We start from the raw sequence: 18,603 nt of genomic DNA, 5'->3' as shown, positions 1-18,603 counted from the left end.
AANGATTTAAAGTCGCAGTGTAGACCTGGCCTATTAACTACTGAATCAGATCAAAAGCTACAGTAAAGTGTGGCCACTGCGAGCTGCGAGCGGCCGTACCTGTGGATGCTCAGGGAAACAAAGTGTCCTGTAGCCTGCCAGGGGCTTACCCTGAACAAGCTACAAACCAAGTGTGGGAATCCCTGGTCTAGCATCAACATCCAGTCAATAGATTATGTTATAACTTTCTCTGCTAGAATGAAGTGCTCATTATTAAACATTTATTTCCCCCCTCCCCCGATACTTATAGATGGTAATCAAGTCCTCCCTTAACCACCTTCTTTGTTAAGCTAAATACATAGACTCAAGGAGCTCAAATCACTATAAGACATGGTTTCTAATCCTTTAATCATTATCATGGCTCTTCTCTGATGCCTCTCCAATTTAACAGTGCCACCTACAGAGGTAAAATCTCTCTTCTCCTACTCAAGCTTCCATCGAAAGATTGCATTAGACCTTTTGACCACAGCGCCATACTGGGAACCTCATGTTCACCTCATTATACACCATGACCCCCAATTCTATTTTTCAGAGTCACTGCTTCCCCGGATAGAGTCCTCCATCCTCCATGGCTTACACTTTTTGTTCCTAGATGCATACATTTACATATTACAGATATTAAAACACATCTTGTTTGTTTGCACTCAGCTTGACAGGCCATCCTGATCACTCTGTATCAGTGACCTGTCCTTGTCATTATTTACCTCTCTCCCAATTTTTGTGAGATCTGCAAACCTTCTTGGTGATGACTGTATGTTTTCTTCCAGGTAATTGACAAAAATGTTAACTAGCGCAGGGCCAAGACACAATCTCTGCAGGATACCAATATGAAAACATCTGCTCAATGATGATTCCCCATTTACAATTACATTTTGAGACCTATCAGTTAGCCAGCTTTTAATCCATTTAATGTGCACCAGGTTAAGTTTATATTGTTCCAGGTTTTTTAATCAAAATGTTGTGCAGTACCAAGTCAATGTCTAATACATCAACACTATTACCTTTATCAACCAAACTTGTAATCTCATTAAAAAAATTTCAAGTAGGTTTGACAGGATCTATTTTCCATAAACCCATGTTGATTGACATTAATTATTTTACCATCCTTTTGATTCTTTATTTATTGAGCTCTGTATCAGCTGCTCCATTATCTTGCCTGGGATCAGAATGACTGGCCTATAATTACCCAGGTCATCCCATTTACCCTTTTCACTTGTTGACCCAATAATTAGCTGTCTTCTAGAACTTCCCCAGTGTTCCAAGATTTACTGAAAATCAACATTAATGGTTCAGCAAGCTTCTCAGTCAGCTCTTTCAAAACTCTTGGATGAAAGTTATCTGGACCTGCTGATTTAAAAATGTCAAACTTTAATAGCTGCTGTTTAACATCCTCCAGAGCTACTAGTAAAGTGGCAAAGCCTTTTCTGCATTATTATTGATAATTCTACCATTTCCATCTATGAATGGACCAACACCACTGTTAGAATTCTTTGTGTTCCTAATATATGCCTTTGACTCTTTGTGCCCACATATTTCACCTACATTAATGCAACAGGCTGTGAGGAGGGTTGGAGTGCTGGATAGAGAAGTGGTTGAAAAACTGAAAGTGAGTGCTCTTTGCCTCAGTGCTTAAGGGCATGCGTCCTATTGCCACCCACAACAAGTCCAGAGACAGGCAGTTCTGCACTCTTCTGCCCTATACTGCTAAAAAGTGAGGATGATTCTAAAGACACGATACACCAAAGAAACTATCACATTCTTGCACTGGTGACATTTTATTTCATTTTGTTCTGATCTTGCTGCTCTGACCACACATCTCTCAGCCTCTATAGAAGAGCCCAGAAACCTGCCTCTTTAATACAGCACTGCAATCCATGACAACTGCAGGTCCCAGCATGGAATACAGCTGCTGCCCCTAGATCAGAATAGAGCATTGCATGCAGAGTCCAACAATCGCCATGGGTGTTAGTTTGTATGAGGCAAGAGGTGGGGGTAATTTGCTTCACTCTATGCATATTAGGGTGTAGCTTCTGTAAAATGGCCATGGCTGGGGAGAGCTTGGGTCCTACCCCCAGCCAGAAAGGCAATTTGATTATACAGGTAAATGAACATCACTGCTAGAAACAAACACACAAATAAACCTGTCTGTGCCCTATGCACCTCAGGGAATCCGCTGTGAATTTCAGCACCAGCAACTTTGGCTGACGTGGAAGCTTTCATTGCAGTGAGACATGAAGGGTACTCTTGAGTGCCGGATCCTGCTAACTGAATCCTCATCTAACAAACTAAAGAGCCAGCTGAGGCAGGGAACTGTAGCGGGACAAGAGAGGAAAAAGACAAGAGGTAAAGAGACATCAAATCCTGCAGTTTTCTGTCAGGGCATGTGAGCTGACATCAGAAATCCTGCAGGCCCCTTCTCTACCTAGCGGAGTATGGGGGTAGCTAAGCCTGCCAGAGATGTTACCCATTTATGGGTCTCAACTGGCCCTGCTGTACAAGTGGAACATGGCAGAACACTCACCATGCACTAAATTAAAACTTAATTCAACAGGTAAACAGGACCCCCTCCCTCCAGCCCTGACACCAACACACAGGAAGGCCCATTACATAAGGCTTGTCCCGGTAAAGGTGACAATCCCAGGAGCAGGCTACAACTAGCTCAGGGGAGAAGGCACCTGCAGAGCTCACTGACAAGGAGAAGCAGCTCCTACTGAGGCTTGAGGGAAGGAAGACACCAAACTAGGGCAAGGCCACCCCATGGCAACAAAACACAGGGCTTTGCTACTGTGTATGAGCTCTGTCCTGCAGGTGGGGAGTGGCTGTTATGAACTGTGAACCTGTAACACAGCACAAGCCATCTGCACTGATCTCACACATCCCCAGACTGTAGCGTGCTGGCAGACAAGTTTGCTGCCACGTGCCTCTGGAAGGCAAGGGTCTAGACAGCTGGTCCCTAGCCACAGACTGGAGGAAGAGCTCCCTCCCCACTTTTAGGGACCAGTCAGTGCTCAGCCTTAAAGGAGGCAGATGCTGAAGGGTACATTAGCCCACTGCAAACACTCCTGCTTTTGGCAGGGTGATGTCTAACCCATCAGGCAGGCCTGAGTTCCTAAACTGCTGGGCAGTGCTGAGTTTGAAGGGATAGTGCTTTATGGCAATGACCTAAGGGGGAGATAGCACTCAGGTATCTGAGTCTCAGAGGCAGCCCTTTTAAGCACCTGAGGTAGCACTGGGCTGCAGGTGATCAAGCCAGAGCATCTGTGCCCCACCCCAGAAACTGCCCAGGATCTGCATACGCTACCCCAAAGGAAATCACTCCCCCAGCTGAGACCTGCACACCCAGCCCTAGAGATCCATCAAGGAAATATGCCCTCACCAAAGCTGAGGATCCCTAAGAGGAGGACAACAAAAGCAGAGAGCTGTAACGGAGACTGAAATTTAAAATCACTAAATAAGCAACTAACATAACCTGAACTCAGCCTATAACTAGAGCACAAACTACACTGCTAGTGCCACTGTCCATGGAAGGGAGTGACTGCTGTGCCATGACCTGGGCTCCTGGCTTCCTAGAACTGTCTAGTTCCTCTGCCTCCAATGATCTATTTCCTGCCCCGTTTGCGCATAGTTTTTGGAGTTTCTGCTCTCTGTGCAGCTTGGGGCTCCTCCTCCTCGCTGCTCCTGCTTTCATTGTCCACCAGCTGGGAATGCCCCCTCTTACTCCTTCTTCTGCTTCTCTCAGCCCCTGCACCAAGGAGCTTCTTGGCAGATACAGTCCCAGGCCTCTTCTTCCTGCTCCGAGCTGCAATACGCTTCTTTCTCTGCTTTCTCTGCTCATCTTCTCTCTGGCGGATTTTCATCAGCTTCTCAAAGCTTTTTTTGTTAGTGGTACTCACATCAAACCAGTCCTGGAGGGTTCAGAAGGCAGAAGGTTAGTACTGGGGGAGGAGATACAATGGGGGTGCCTGTCACGTTCTACTGCTGGAATCACCCACAGGGCAGGGATTAGCAGAGAAATGGGACCCGAGAATTAGGCTGGCCAGCACAGCATTATTTTTACCAGTTGCTGGGCAGATTCTATCCTGCTCTCTGGGGGCACACTGGATTCTGCAATGGGTTGGCTAATACTGCAGGATATGGAAGGTGCTGGCAAAATGAATAGAGTGGCAGCAGCATGGGACAAGGGCTAGGACATGGCACTTTTCCCCCATCCCTTTGAAGGGGGCACGGCACCACGCTCTTCTCACCTCAGCATGCACAGAGTTGATGTGATACTTGACCCCGCTCTCTGATATGAATTCCTTCTCACATAGGAGACACTTGTATTTCCCAGCCACAAAGTCTCCCTGCCACCAAAACAGAAAACACATCACCAGATGCCACCCTCGTCTCTGCCCAGCGACACTGAAAGGCCCAGACCTTGCACTCAAGGCATGGCCAGACGTGATTCAGTAGTAAGGAGACAGAGCACAAAATCCCTTAACTCATCCAAGAAGGTGAGCACTCAGGCCACAGCAGCACAGAAACTGATGCCCAAGCAAGGCCTGAGAGAATGAGGGTGGAACCAGCTCCAGCTACTCCCAAAGTAACCTCCATCACTGCTGGAGGCCTTGCGGTCTCACACAGGGGGAGTATCTTGTAAAGGTGCTCTTGTAGCCATGAGACTGCAGGCAGGACAGTGACTCAGGTACAGGTGTAAGGGACATACAGTCTTACTGCCCCGCAGCGCATTTGTGATGCAGATCATTAATACTTGCGGAGGCAGTTAAACACTGTGGAGAAGTGGCTATTAAAGAACCTTGACAGACAAGGATCCAGCAGGCCAATGACTGGTATGCACGTATCTGGGGAACAACAACTGTGGGAGTGCATGTATGAAAGAGACTGCATAGAAATGGTACAAACCAAGGTGCAGGTGCCGAGGTGAGATTTGAGTCCTGAGACACTGCCATATACAGACTCACAGCCCTGAAATGAGAGAAGGGCAACAGCTGTCAGCAATACACAGCTGAGAAATCAGTTCTCCATGCACAGAAATACTTTTTTCTCTGGAATTGTCCTTCCTTAGAAGGGAGAAAGCAAAGAAAGGATACACAGCTTTATAAGACCAGACATGACAGGGATGGGGAGAAGAGAGCCCTTTGCAAATAGATTTGTTTAAGGCTCCAGTAAATGAAATAATTCCCACCTCTGGGCAAGTGTCCAAATCTCAGACAAAATAAAGAGACCCTAGCCAGCAATGAGCTGCTGATAGAGATGCCCATTCTACTAACCCCCCGAGTGAACTGATAGGGTTTGCATCATGCCCTGAAGGTCCACCAACCTGGGCTTGGTCCGAGAAATGGGTGGGGGTAATTACCAGAGTCTAGGACTCTTCCTCCACATTCACAGATGGAGAAAGTACTGCAGCTGACCTCAATGGTCCCAGCTGTCATAGGGAAAGGGGCACCTGTATGATTATACCCGGTAGTGCTTTGAATACCAAATCACACCACCTTTAATTGTGCTCATAAGGAAGCCAGTGCAGAATCTGGAGCACAGGGAGCAACATGCTTCATGTAGAAAATGCTGGTGAGGCAGTGGGTGCTGCACTGGGTCATCTGCAATTTCTGCGGGTAACCACACTTGCAAAACAACATTATAATACTCCAAGGCATGTTGATGATAGAGCCCTAAAAAAACACAGCAAGGTCCATTGCACAGAAAGGGCTGTAGTGGGGCAGCCCCTGTCCCAGTCAAGGAGGAGTTAAAGAGCTCCTCTGGGTTCAAACAATCCCAATCTGTTGCACCTTATCAGTCCTGGGAAAGGGTAGGGAGAATACTGGCTCAGGCATGGTTTGTGGGTGGCTTTCAGGAGCAAAGAGAGCTAGTGCTGAACTCTTTAGCCCCAGGAAACAGGGCCTATCTGCTAATGAAACTTTGAGAGCACCCTGAGCCCTCTGAAGAAACAGAGGGACCATTTTTTCCTTACTTTTATTTTCAGCATCCTGGGACTCAGCCTTGGGTTGTTTGGACACACAAGGGATAAGGAGCCCAGACCTTCCTCCTAAGACTACCGATCTTTGCCCTGCATGAGGCTGTGGGGACATGGCCCCTTTCATGGACCGTGGAGGCTCAAATCTGACCTGATAGCCTCCCCATCATGATGGAGGAGTGGCTGGGCCAAACCCGAGTGGTGCTCTGCAAGTTCAGTATAAACCCTTCTCAAACTGCCATCATTCTACTGAGACAGCAATCAAAGGAGCTAAACTTGCAGTTTATGTATCATGTGCTCTTTGGGGCACCCGAGTCCCATCAACAGTATTGTCTCACTTAGGAAACAGGGTTGGCAGTAGAGTTTTCCCACAGTGCACCACTTTCGTAGGGCTAGAATGTTCACGGGGCGAGGTGGGGGAGGAATGGGACCAGGCACTCTGGGATACAGTTACTTTGACTCGGATCTGTGCAGAGCAGTGTGGAGACCTGAGCCCTAGGTTCAAGCATGGATCAGAAAATCCTTAAGCTAGGGTTAAAATGCAGTGTAGAAGCTCAAGCCCAGGGTTCTTGACACGGGTCAGCTGACTCAAATCCCACCAACCCAAGGCTTACATTGCTGTGTAGACATACCACAAGGAGAAAGGATTACGAAGCATAAGAAAATGATTCCCAGCTCTTAGCCTAGGTTAGCCATAAAGGACATAAATTGCTGTGTAGACACAGCCTGACACCCATGGCTGTCCCATGCCAGCTGACTCAGGCTGCAGGGCTGTTTCACTGCAGTGTACACTTCTGGGCTTGGGCTGGAGTCCAGGCTCTAGGACCCTGCACAGTGGAAGGATCCTAGATCCTGGAAGTCTGCACTATAGTGAAACAGCCCCAGGAGCCCAAGTCAGCTTGTATGGGTCAACCACAGCTTTTTCTTTGCAAAGTAGACATACCCATAGATTTTGCTTATTACCACCAAAAGCTCTTATGCAAATTAAGTTGTCATGGGATAAGAGGGAAGATCCTTTCATGGATTGAGAACTGGTTACAAGATAGGGAACAAAGGGTAGGAATAAATGGTAAATTTTCAGAATGGAGAGGGGAAACTAGTGGTGTTCCCCAAGGGTCAGTCCTAGGACCAATCCTATTCAATTTACTCATAAATGATCTGGAGAAAGGGGTAAACAGTGAGGTGGCAAAGTTTGCAGATGATACTAAACTGCTCAAGATAGTTAAGACCAAAGCAGACAGTGAAGAACTTCAAAAAGATTTCACAAAACTAAGTGATTGGACCACAAAATGGCAAATTAAATTTAATGTGGATAAATGTAAAGTAATGCACATTGGGAAAAATAACCCCAACTATACATACAATATTATGGGGCTAATTTAGCTACAACTAATCAGGAAAGATCTGGGTCTTCGTGGATAGTTCTCTGAAGACGTCCACGCAATGGCAGCAGCAGTCAAAAAAGCAAACAGGATGTTAGGAATCATTAAAAAAGGATAGAGAATAAGACGAGAGATATCTTATTGCCTTAATATAATCGGATCTTTGAATAATGCATACAGATGGGTCGTCTCATCTCAAAAAAGATATACTGGCACTAGAAAAAGTAAGAGAGAGGCAACTAAAATGATTAGGGGTTTGGGTGATCCCATAATAGGAGGGATTAAAGAGGCTAGGACTTTTCAGCTTGGAAAAGAGGAGACTAAGGGGGATATGATAGAGGTATATAAAAACATGAGTGGTGTGGAGAAAGTGAATAAAGAAAAGTTATTTACTTGTTCCCATAATATAAGAACTAGGGGCCATCAAATGAAATTAATGGGCAGCAGCTTTAAAACAAATAAAAGTTCTTCACACAGCATACAGTCAACCAGTGGAACTCCTTGCCTGAGGAGGTTGTGAAGGCTAGGACTATAACAGGGTTTAAAAGAGAACTGGATAAAATTCATGGAGGTTAAGTCCATTAATGGCTATCAGCCAGGATGGGTAAGGAATGGTGTCCCTAGCCTCTGTTTGTCGGAGGGTGGAGATGGATGGCAGGAGAGAGATCACTTGATCATTACTGTTAGGTTAAGTCCCTCTCAGGCACCTGGCATTGGCCACTGTCAGTAGACAGGATACTGGGCTGGATGGACCTTTAGTCTGACCCAGTATGGCCATTCTTATGTTCTTATTACAGAAACTTCTATTACTTTTTGAAATTTAAGACTGGAACTCACTTGTGTGTATTATGTTTATCACCTGTTTTACCCTTGTAAATAACTCGTTTCCTTTTCCTATATAATAAATCTTACATAGTTTATTAAAGGATTGGCTACAAGTATCATCTTTGGTGTGAGATCTAAAGTGCAACTGACCTGGAGTAAGTGACTGATCCTTTGGGACTGGGAGGAACCTGAACACTGTTGTGATCTTTGATGTAAGCGACCATCTATCACAAAAGTAAGCTTGCCTGGGTGCAGGAGCGGTGCCAGAGTTTCTGGCCCCCTAGGCAGAATTCGGGGAGTGGCATTTTGTGCGCTCCCCACAAGGCACGTGGGAGCTTCCAGTTCCACTCCCATCGTGCCGCTGAAGGAGGACCCTCCGCCAAAATGCCACAGGCGACAGCGGCAATCATTGAGCTGCTCAATTGCCTGCTGCAGTTTTCTGCGGCACGTCAGCAGAAGGTCCGTCTTCGGCGGTGCAACGGGAGTGGAACTGGAAGCTCCCGTGCACCCTATGGGGAGCGCACAAAATGCCGCCCCCCCCCGAATCCTGGCACATTAGGTGACCACCTAGGGTCGCCTAATGGAAGCGCCGGCCCTGCCTGGGTGGCAAGACAGATGGAAGTACCCAAGGGGACAGTCTGAGACTCCACTGTGAGGCTGTTATTGCACTTGAGGAGTATTCACTTGATAATCGGTTGATGAAATCTAACTAATCTAATAGAACTCTCAGCCAATTTGGGGTTGTGCCTTGTTTCTTAACAGTCTGCCCTGAGGTTGGTACCCATGCTCTTGAGCCACTGCAAGAGAGCTTGACACGTATGTTATGTGATGGGGTAAATAACACTTCCCTGTTCACTTTCTCCACACCATTCAGGATTTTATAGACCTCTATCCTCTCTCCACTCAGTCATCTCTTTTCCAAGCTGAATAGTCCCAATCTTTTTAAACTCACATCATAAGGAAGTTGTTCCATACACCTAATCATGTTTGTTGCCCTTCTCTGTACTTTTTCCAATTCTAATATATCTTTTTTTAGATGAGTGACCTGAACAGCATGCAGTGTTCAAGGTGAGGATGTACCATGTCTGTTTAATTATCCATCTCTTCCCTAATGGGTCCTAACATTCTATTAGCATTTTTGACTGCTGCTGCACATTCAGTAAATGTTTTCAAGGAACTATTCATAATGACTCCAAGATCTCTCTTGAGTGGTAACAGCTAATTTAGACCCCATCCTTTTGCATGTATAGTTGGTATTAAATTATCTAAAGCGCATTACTTTGCATTTATCAACACTGAATTTCAACTGACATTGTCTTGCCCAGTTACTCAGTTTTGTGAGATCCCTTTGTAAACTGTTCACAGTCAGCACTTGACTTCGCTATCTTGAGTAATTCTATAGTGTCTGTAAACTCTGCTACCTCATTGTTTACCCATTTTTGCAGATTATTTATGAATATGTTACACAGTGCTGGTCCCAGTACAGATCTTGGGGTATCTTGCTATTTACCTCTCTCCACTGTGAAGACTGACCCTTTATTCCTATCCCTTGTTTCCTACCTTCTAATCAGTTACTGATCCATGAGATGACCTTTTCTCTTACCCCATGACTGCTTAGCGAGGCAGGATTTCCATTTACAAAAGCCGTGTTGGCTCTTCCCCAACACATCATGTTAATCTGTGTGTCCGATAATTCTGTTCCCTAATAGTTTCAACCATTTTGCCCGGTACCAAAGTCAGGCTTCCCGGTCTGTAATTGCCAGGATCACCTGGGGAGCCTTTTTAAAAATTAAGTGTCATATTAGCTATCCTCCAGTCAGAGGCTGATTTAAGTGATGGTTACATACCACAGTTAATAGTTCTGCAATTTCATATTTAAGTTCCTTCAGAAATCTTGAGTGAATACAATCTGGTCCTGGTGAATAATTTGTTCCTAAACCTCTGGCACTTCGGTAGTCTCCGTAGGCTGTGAACCTCATGACAAATGTTGGCAAAGCCTCATACTACAGGACAGCCTCCCACACAATCACATACACTTTAGTAATCCCCCGATGCAGTATCACCTGTTTCTTATTTGTCATGAACCTCAGCCAGCTCACTGCCATTCAAGCCCCTACCTCAGACAGACACTGGGAAAGCGGGGATGTATGGTCTGGATCCAATGAAAAGACAGAGCTGTATGTTGTCAACATGATGATGGCACAATACCCAAACTGCATCTCTACCCAACAAGTGGCCTCAGATATAAGAGGGCTGGGAATACAACTCTCCAGGATTCCTCACAGGAGTCCTTGGGCATGGATGAGCATTTGCCAACACTTTTGCAAGGATCTCTGACAGGGAAGTAGAGACATTTCTCTTCTATGAGGAGTCCCACAGTGCAGGCAGCCATGGGTAGGATAATATTGTAGGATGCTGTCATACTGAACAGAATTGGCATGGACGTCTGGCCTTCATCCATCACTAACCAAAGAGACCAGTGCAGTGTCCACACTAAACCCAGATGTAAAGCCCAGGCAACAAGGAACTAGAAAATACCAGGGTTTCGCCTGCAGGCAGAGAGGGTTCTCTAACTTCTCAGTAGCCTTGCTCTGGAAAGTCCAGGTGGAGTTTGCAAGATTCTCAAACTTAAGTGATGGTTCCTAGGGAAGGGACTAATGCCCACTCAGTTCTTACTCACCTTTGGAAGAGACACTAACAGTGTCCACCAATGGACCCAATAGTTCCCCATTGGATTTTTCTAGCCTTAACAACACAGGATCATCTCTTGAGAAGCAACTTAAATGTTGCCCAGGCACATCCAGAACCTCAGTGAGAAACTGACAGATAGTCACCCTGAGAGCAAGTAGTGTTTGATTTCTCCAGACACAGAGATGAACCTTGATTTTGGCCTTGTGGAAGTCTCTCAACCCATTGCTGTACAGCCTGGCCAGACTGAATTATTTTTCTAAGGTCCTCGGACTTGGTCTCTTCAGTGCTTTAGAAAGGACTGGGGGTTGGTTACCTGGTTTGGACAGTGGACCCTTCGGTACATCTTTATCTCCGATTTCCACTTGCACAACACATCCTGACTAAATGTGGGCAGTCCGGGCCGGGTGTATTTCAGCTGAGATAGAAGAATGGAGACAAAATCTGAAGTCAGATGGCAGGACGGCTACACAAAGAGTCAGGCATGCTCCTCTTAAGTTTTAAGGCTTTTTCCCCCACAGTAGTCACTTCCCTTGTAGTAAACTTTCCTCCTGATCCAACAGTGAAACTTAGTGAATAACCTCCCCCAGCACCACTGAGCGACTCTCCACAAGCTTGGCTAAGCCCCCACTCCACTTCACTCTTGGCATCCAAAACCTCCCCCAAACTCACACTGGAGTGATTCTTCCCACCCTCGGTTCCATAAATGAGTAGGGCCTGGACCCCTCTCCCTCACAGAATCACACAAATGTAGACCTGAAAGGGATCTCAAGAGGTCATCTAGTCCATTCCCCTGTGCTGAGACAGGACCAAGTACCTTGACCATTCGGGACAGGTGTTTGTTTAACCTGTTCCTAGAACCCCCCGAAGGTGGGCATTCCACAACCTCCCTAGGTAACCTGTTCCAGTGGTTAACTATCCTTAAGAGTTGGAAAGTTTTTCCTTACATCTAACCTGAATCTCCCTTGCTGCAAACTAAGCTGATTTCTTCTTGTCCTACCTTCAGTGGACATGGAGAACAGCTGATCATTATTCTCTTTATACAATCTTTTTACATATTTAAAGGTTGTTTTCATGTTGTCCTTCTACCCCCAAGCTATATTAATAGATTCGAAGGCCAGAAGGGCCCACTATGTTCATCTAGTTTGACCTCCTCTATCACACAGGCCAGAGAACTTCTCTAAAATGATTTCTAGAGAAGATCTTTTAGAAAAACATCCAATCTTGATTAAAGAAATAGTCAGTGATGGGGAATCGACCATGACCCTTGGTAAATTGTTCCAATGGTTAATTACTCTCGTAGTTAAAAATCAACTCCCAGCCTTTGGATCATGTTATACCTTTCTCTGCTAGACTGAAGATTCTGTTATTAAATATTTGTTCCCCAAATAGGAACACTAAACTAAGGGTGCGGTTCTCTAAACTAAACATGTTCAATTTTTTCAACCTTTCCTCCCAAATCAGATTTTCTAAATCTCTTTTTTTTGTTCATCTCTGCATTCTCTCCAATATGTCCAAATTTTTCTTAAAATGTAGCGCCCAAGATTGGACATATTCCAGCTGAGGTTTCACAAGCGCTAAGTAGATCAAAAAGATTGTTACTTATCTGTGCCACAACTATTGTTCTTCAAGATGTGGGTGGAGATATGTATTCCAATCAGGTGTGTAGGTGCCCAGCGCACCAAAATTGGAGAATTTTGCCCTGGGGTGGCACTCCTATGGTTATATAAGAGTGGCAGCATTCTGACCCTCCCAGTTCCTTTGCCCTGAAACCCCAGCTGCAAACTCAGATTCAGAAAGGACAGACGGTGGGTTGTAAAATACAAGTCTGCATCTATATCTCAAAGAATAGTTAAGACACAGGTAAGTAACAGTCTTTTCTTCTTCAAGGGTGCTGACATATATTCCTCTCAGGTGACTCACAAGCAGTTTCAGCAGGAGGTGGAACTCAGAGTCTATTTAAACAGTGACTGCAGAACTGTCTTACCAAAGTTTGCATCAGATCTTGATGCTAGGGTGATAGCATAATGTCTAACAAAAGTATGAATAGAAGACCTTGCTAAGAAATGCAATTGATGTCACTTGAGCTCCTGCTGGATAAGACTGTAATGACTAACCTGGTGTTGTCTGAGCAACTCCGTAAGCCAAGGTAATATAGGCAGTTATCCACTTGGAAAAAGTCTGAGCGGAGACCAGTTATCCTTTCATCTGCTCAGCACAGAGTCGAAATAACGTACAAAGTGGCTTAGCCCTTTCTAAACACAACGATAAGCACCGTCTGACACCTAAGGTATGTACTGTGACAGACCCAGATCAGTAGGGTACAGGAGTCTGGTAGAGGGCAAATATACTGGTCACTGAATGAGTAGTTTTCTGTTCCCTGAGTGACCAGAGCAGGGGCTGCACTAGAGTAATCAGGAACCTGCTAGAACCAATTAAGGCAGACAGGCTGATTAGAACACCTGCAGCCAATCAAGAGGCAGGCTAATCAGGACACCTGGGTTAAAAAAGGAGTCTCACTCCAGTCAGGAGGGAAGGAGCCAGAGGAGAGGAAGTACATGTGAGGAGCTGGGAGCAAGAGGCACAAGGAGCTGAGAGTGAGAGGTGTGCTGCTGGAGGACGAAGGAGTATAAGCGTATCAGACCACCAGGAGGAAGATCTGTGGTGAGGATATAAAGAAGGTGTTTGGAGGAGGCCATGGGGAAGTAGCCAGGGAGCTGTAGCTATCATGCAGTTGTTACAGGAAGCACTATAGACAGCTGCAATCCATAGGGCCCTGGGCTGGACCCGGAGTAGAAGGCGGGCCTGGGTTCCCCCAAACCTCCCAACTCCTGATCAGATACAGAAGGAGTTGATCCAGACTGTGGGGAAGATCACTGAGGTGAGCAAATCTGCAATAAGAGCAGGACCCACAAGGTAGAGAGGAACTTTGTCATAACTGGTGTAGAAGTGGGATTTGGTGTGCACAGCGCAGGAAGCAGCAGGAGGGCGATTTAAAAAAAAAAAAAAAAAAAAAAAAAGGCAGAGGGTTTATTTTTTTTTTTCACCATAATGGAAGACTTAGTACGGGCATTGATACAAGCTACAGCAGTCCAGCAGAAGACTACCCGTGTCCAGGCAGCTGCCCAACAGGAGGTAGTGCGGCTGCAGCAAGAGACTAATCGCCTGCTGATAGGCCAGGCTTCTCAAGACTGGGCTATGTTGCGGGAAGTGGTAAACCAGGTAAAGACTCTTACAGAGCTGAACTGCGGCCATGATAGGATGCAGATCTTACGGGCCAGCCATTGGCTGCAGAAAATGACGTGGGAGGATGATGTAGAGGCATACCTTCTGGCTTTTGAGAGGACAGCCCTACGGGAGGCCTGGCCTCGAGATCAGTGGTCTGGTATCCTTACCCCATTCCTGTGTGGGGAGGCCCAGAAGGCTTACTATGATCTGCCTAAAGAAGCTGCAACAGACTACCCCCAGCTGAAAGCAGAGATCCTGGCCAGATCTGGGGTAATGACCGCAGTGCGGGCCTAGCGGTATCACGAGTGGAGGTAACAGGAAAATAAAACCCCACGGTCCCAATTGTATGACCTCATCCATCTCGCACGAAAGTGGTTGCTAACCGAGTCCGGGAGTCTGGAAGATATACTAGAGGTTCTGGTTATCGACCGATATGTGAGGGGACTACCGCCAGACCTTCGTGCCTAGGTAAGCCAGAACGAACCCTCCACCTATGATGAGCTTGTTGCACTGGTAGAGAGGCGAAGGACGGCGAGGGAGCTGACCCGATCAGTTAAGGAAGAGGCACCCCGGGTTAAACTAGCAGCATCAAGCCCTAGAGCTCCGGTGACTGGGCCACCAGGAGGGCCCAGGTGGAAAAAGAGAGGGGCTGAAGGCCCACCAGAGGCCACAAAGAGTCGGAGCACAGAGGGAGAAGAGGATCATGATGTTAGATTGCCCAAACCAAGAGACCGGGGAATGCCTAGGGCTCCATACAGATGTTATGCTTGCAGGGAGCGGGGACATATAGCTGCACAGTGTCCCAATGCTGAGGAGCCAATGCAGCGTAACCTGGGGAACTGGGCAGACCCATGCTCCCTAATCCACCTTGTGGGGGTCTCACTAACCCCACATTTTGTATTATCAGACCAGTGAAACTAAATGGGGGTAGAGACCACGGCACTGGTTGATTCGGGGACTGCTATCACGCTTGTCTCGGGGAAGCTCGTTCAAGTGTAGTCAGACTGCTGCGGCTAAGCGTACAGGATAACATGCATCCATGGGACAGTTGGTTATTACCCCCATCCAGTAAAACTCGAGATTCAGGGAACACTACTGAGGTAGCAGCAGGTGTAGTCCCTAAACTCCCATACCCGGTGCTCATAGGGAGGGACTTCCCAGGGTTTGGAAACTTACTTCCAGTAGGAGGATTGGAGGAAAAGGGGAACCCTGAAGTTAGTGAGGCTTCCACAGTAAACTGTCAACCCCCAGTCTTCTCTGAAATATCCCCAGATTTGTTCTCCACTCCCAGACAGGGTAGAAAGTCAAAAAGGGGAAGGAAGGCAGCTAAGGCCTTGGGAACCCGAATACTGACTCAAAGCCAGAGGGTCGCTCTCGTAGGTAAGCGGACCCGAGCAGCTGGAAAGGAGGCCACCCAGGAGGGAGAAGCACCCGAGTCTGACCCTCACCCTAACGCCTCTGAACCAATAGAGGCAACAGAGACTGGGCCCCTAGATCTTGGGCAGATTAGTCCCGGGAGAGGAAATTTTGGACGGGACCAGGCTGAAGACCCAAGGTACGAAAACATTAGGAAGGAGGTGACTGAAATAGATGGGGTCCCCGTGGAAGGGGAAAATCCAGGGACCAAGACCTTACTTCATAATGAAGAAGAATCTCTTATACCGGGTTGCACCAGTACAGGGCAGAAGGTACAGCAGATCTTAGTACCTCAAAAACACTAGAACGCTGTATTAAGTCTTGCTCATAGTCATCTTTTGGGGGGGCATTTGGGGGTAGAGAAGACCCTGGCACGAGTCCTACGACGATTCTTCTGGCCCAGAGTACATGAAGAAGTGCGGAGGTGCTGTGCGTCCTGCCCGGAGTGTCAGCTGCACAGTCCCCGTCCCCACCTGAGGACACCTTTAGTACCCCTTCCCATCATAGAAGTCCGCTTTGAGCGAACAGCCATGGACCTAGTGGGACCCCTGGAGAAGATGGCTCAGGGCCACCAATATATATTTGTTGTTTTGAACTATGCTACTTGCTACCCAGAAGCCATCCCCCTGCAGAACACAGCCTCTAAAACAATAGCCAAAGAGCTGGTGGGGATCTTTGCCCGAGTGGGGCTACCAAAGGAGATATTAACAGACCAAAGAACCCCATTTATGTCAAAACTAATGAAGGACCTCTGTACGCTGCTCCATATACACACCCTGAGAACTTCAATCTACCATTTGCAGACTGATGGGTTGGTAGAAAGGTTTAACCGAACCCTCAAGGCTATGATACGGAAGGTGGTAAGTCGGGACAGGAAGGATTGGGACACCCTACTACCTTATCATATGTTCGCTATCCGGGAGGTACCTCAGGCCTCAACTGGGTTTTCCCCCTTCGAGTTATTATACGGGCGTCACCCCCGTGGCATACTAGATATTGTCAAAGAGATCTGGGAAGAGGAACCCCAATAAGGGGAGAAATATAATAGAACATGTAATACAGATGCAAGACCGGATAGCCCGGGTCACCCCTATTGTACGTGAACATTTGGAAAAGGCGCAAGGCCCAGTGAACCCATTACAATTGCCAGGCAAAAGTCCGACAGTTCCAACCAGGGGATCGGGTGATGGAATTGGTACCCATGGCAGAAAACAAGCTTCTGGCCCAATGGCAGGGACCCTATGAGGTGGTTGAACCCATAGGGGAAGTAACCTACAAGGTGCGGAAGCCAGGATGCCGAAAACAAGAACAGATTTATCACATCAACCTTCTGAAACCCTGGCATGCACAAGAGGCATGCATAACTGTCCAAAAAGACCTAACCCAGAAAAACAAGCCTTCCAAACAGGTGAGAGTGTCTCCCGATTTAACATCAGACCAGAAGAACAAGGTGTCTGAGATGATCTTCTGGAACCAAGATGTGTTCTCGACAAAACCGGGTCGAACAACCAAGACGTATCACCACATCGTCACGACCCCTGGGGCCAGAACAACGAGGCCCTATCGGGTGCCAGCGGCCAAAAGGGAGGAAATAAAAGCAGAAGTAAAAAAAATGCTGGAGTTGGGGATCATCGAAGGATCCCACAGTCAGTGGTCCAGCCCAATCGTGCTGGTGCCCAGACCTGATGGCACCACTAGGTTTTGCAACGACTTCCGGCGACTAAACGAAGTATCCCAGTTTGATGCGTACCCCATAACTCGCATAGATGAGCGAGTGGACCGTCTGGGTAACTTCCGGTACTTGACTACCCTAGACTTGACAAAGAGTTACTGGCAGATTCTCCTTGCAAAAGACGCAAAGGAAAAGACTGTGTTCTCTACACCAGAGGGTCTTTTTCAACATACTGTCCTCCCTTTTGGACTACATGGGGCTCCAGCTACTTTCCAGCGCCTCATGCACACGCTATTACACCCCCATAACAGTTATGCTGCTGCCTACTTGGACGATGTGGTCATTCATACCCCAGACTGGGAAACCCACCTAGAGAAGGTGGAGGCAGTCCTTGATACGTTCAGGCGAGATGGCCTTACAGCAAACCCTGCCAAGTGCGCTGTAGGGTTTACAGAGGCCAAATATCTTGGCTACATTGTGGGAAAAGGTCTGGTAAAACCCCAAGTGAACAAGTTGGAGGCCATCCAAAATTGGCCCTGACCACGTCGCAAGAAACAAGTCCGGGCATTCCTAGGTGTAGTGGGGTATTACCGATGATTTATCCCCCACTTTGCCACAAGGGCAAGCCTCCTGACAGACCTAGTGAAAGCCCGTGAACCTGATCTGGTAAGATGGTCTGATGCAGCAGAGGAAGCATTCATAGACCTACGGACTGCCCTCTGCAGTAACCCTGTACTGATAGCCCCTGATTTCACCAAGGAATTTATCCTGCATCAGAAGTAGGCTTGGGGGCTGTTCTATCACACATGGTCGGGGAGGAGGAACATCCAGTTCGCTACCTCAGTAGGAAACTCCTTCCGAGGGAACAAAAATATGCAGTGGTGGAGACAGAATGTCTCACTGTAAAATGGGTCATGGAAGCATTGCGCTACTACTTGCTCGGGCGCAGATTTGTCCTTGTGACTGGCCATGCCCCTCTTCAATGGATGCAGCGGAACAAGGAGAAGAACACAAGGGTGACCAGGTGGTTCTTATCCCTCCAACCTTTCCAGTTCCATGTGCAACACAGAGCAGGGAGCCGTCATGGCAATGCCGATGGCTTGTCATTTGTGCACTGTCTGGCTTCCCAAGCTGCCCAACCCCTTGCTGTTGAGCAGGGGGGAGGGATATGTGACAGACTCAGACAAGTGGGGTACAGGAGTCTGGTAGAGGGCAAATATACTGGTCACTGAATGAGTAGTTTTCTGTTCCCTGAGTGACCAGAGCAGCGGCTGCACTAGAGTAATCAGGAACCTGCTAGAACCAATTAAGGCAGACAGGCTGATTAGATCACCTGTAGCCAATCAAGGCAGGCTAATCAGGGCACCTGGGTTTAAAAAGGA

General features: G+C 47.1%; 1 protein-coding gene across 8 annotated transcripts in view; it reads right to left on the bottom strand.

Moving 5' to 3' along the window:
• Positions 1-18,603, bottom strand: part of ZNF512 (zinc finger protein 512) — a 97,976-nt gene that overhangs the window by 12,363 nt on the left and 67,010 nt on the right. For 5 of the 8 annotated variants that reach the window (XM_075063520.1, XM_075063523.1, XM_075063527.1 and 2 more), the window contains 5 exons: positions 11,222-11,323; positions 4,942-5,004; positions 4,284-4,382; positions 3,758-3,944; positions 371-2,349 (listed from right to left, as the gene is read on the bottom strand). In XM_075063520.1, coding sequence (XP_074919621.1) covers positions 2,222-2,349; positions 3,758-3,944; positions 4,284-4,382; positions 4,942-5,004; positions 11,222-11,323 — 579 coding nt within the window. In that variant the 3' untranslated portion in view covers positions 371-2,221. Of the gene's footprint in view, positions 1-370; positions 3,945-4,283; positions 4,383-4,941; positions 5,005-11,221; positions 11,324-18,603 lie in introns of those variants that run through there. The other 3 variants (XM_075063521.1, XM_075063524.1, XM_075063522.1) reach the window with 3 other exon arrangements.

Source organism: Chelonoidis abingdonii, chromosome 3 (assembly GCF_003597395.2).
Source record: "Chelonoidis abingdonii isolate Lonesome George chromosome 3, CheloAbing_2.0, whole genome shotgun sequence".
In the NCBI taxonomy this organism is placed as follows: Eukaryota; Metazoa; Chordata; order Testudines; family Testudinidae; genus Chelonoidis; species Chelonoidis abingdonii.
Note: the sequence above shows the minus strand (reverse complement) of the source record. Positions and strands in the feature narration are given on the sequence as shown.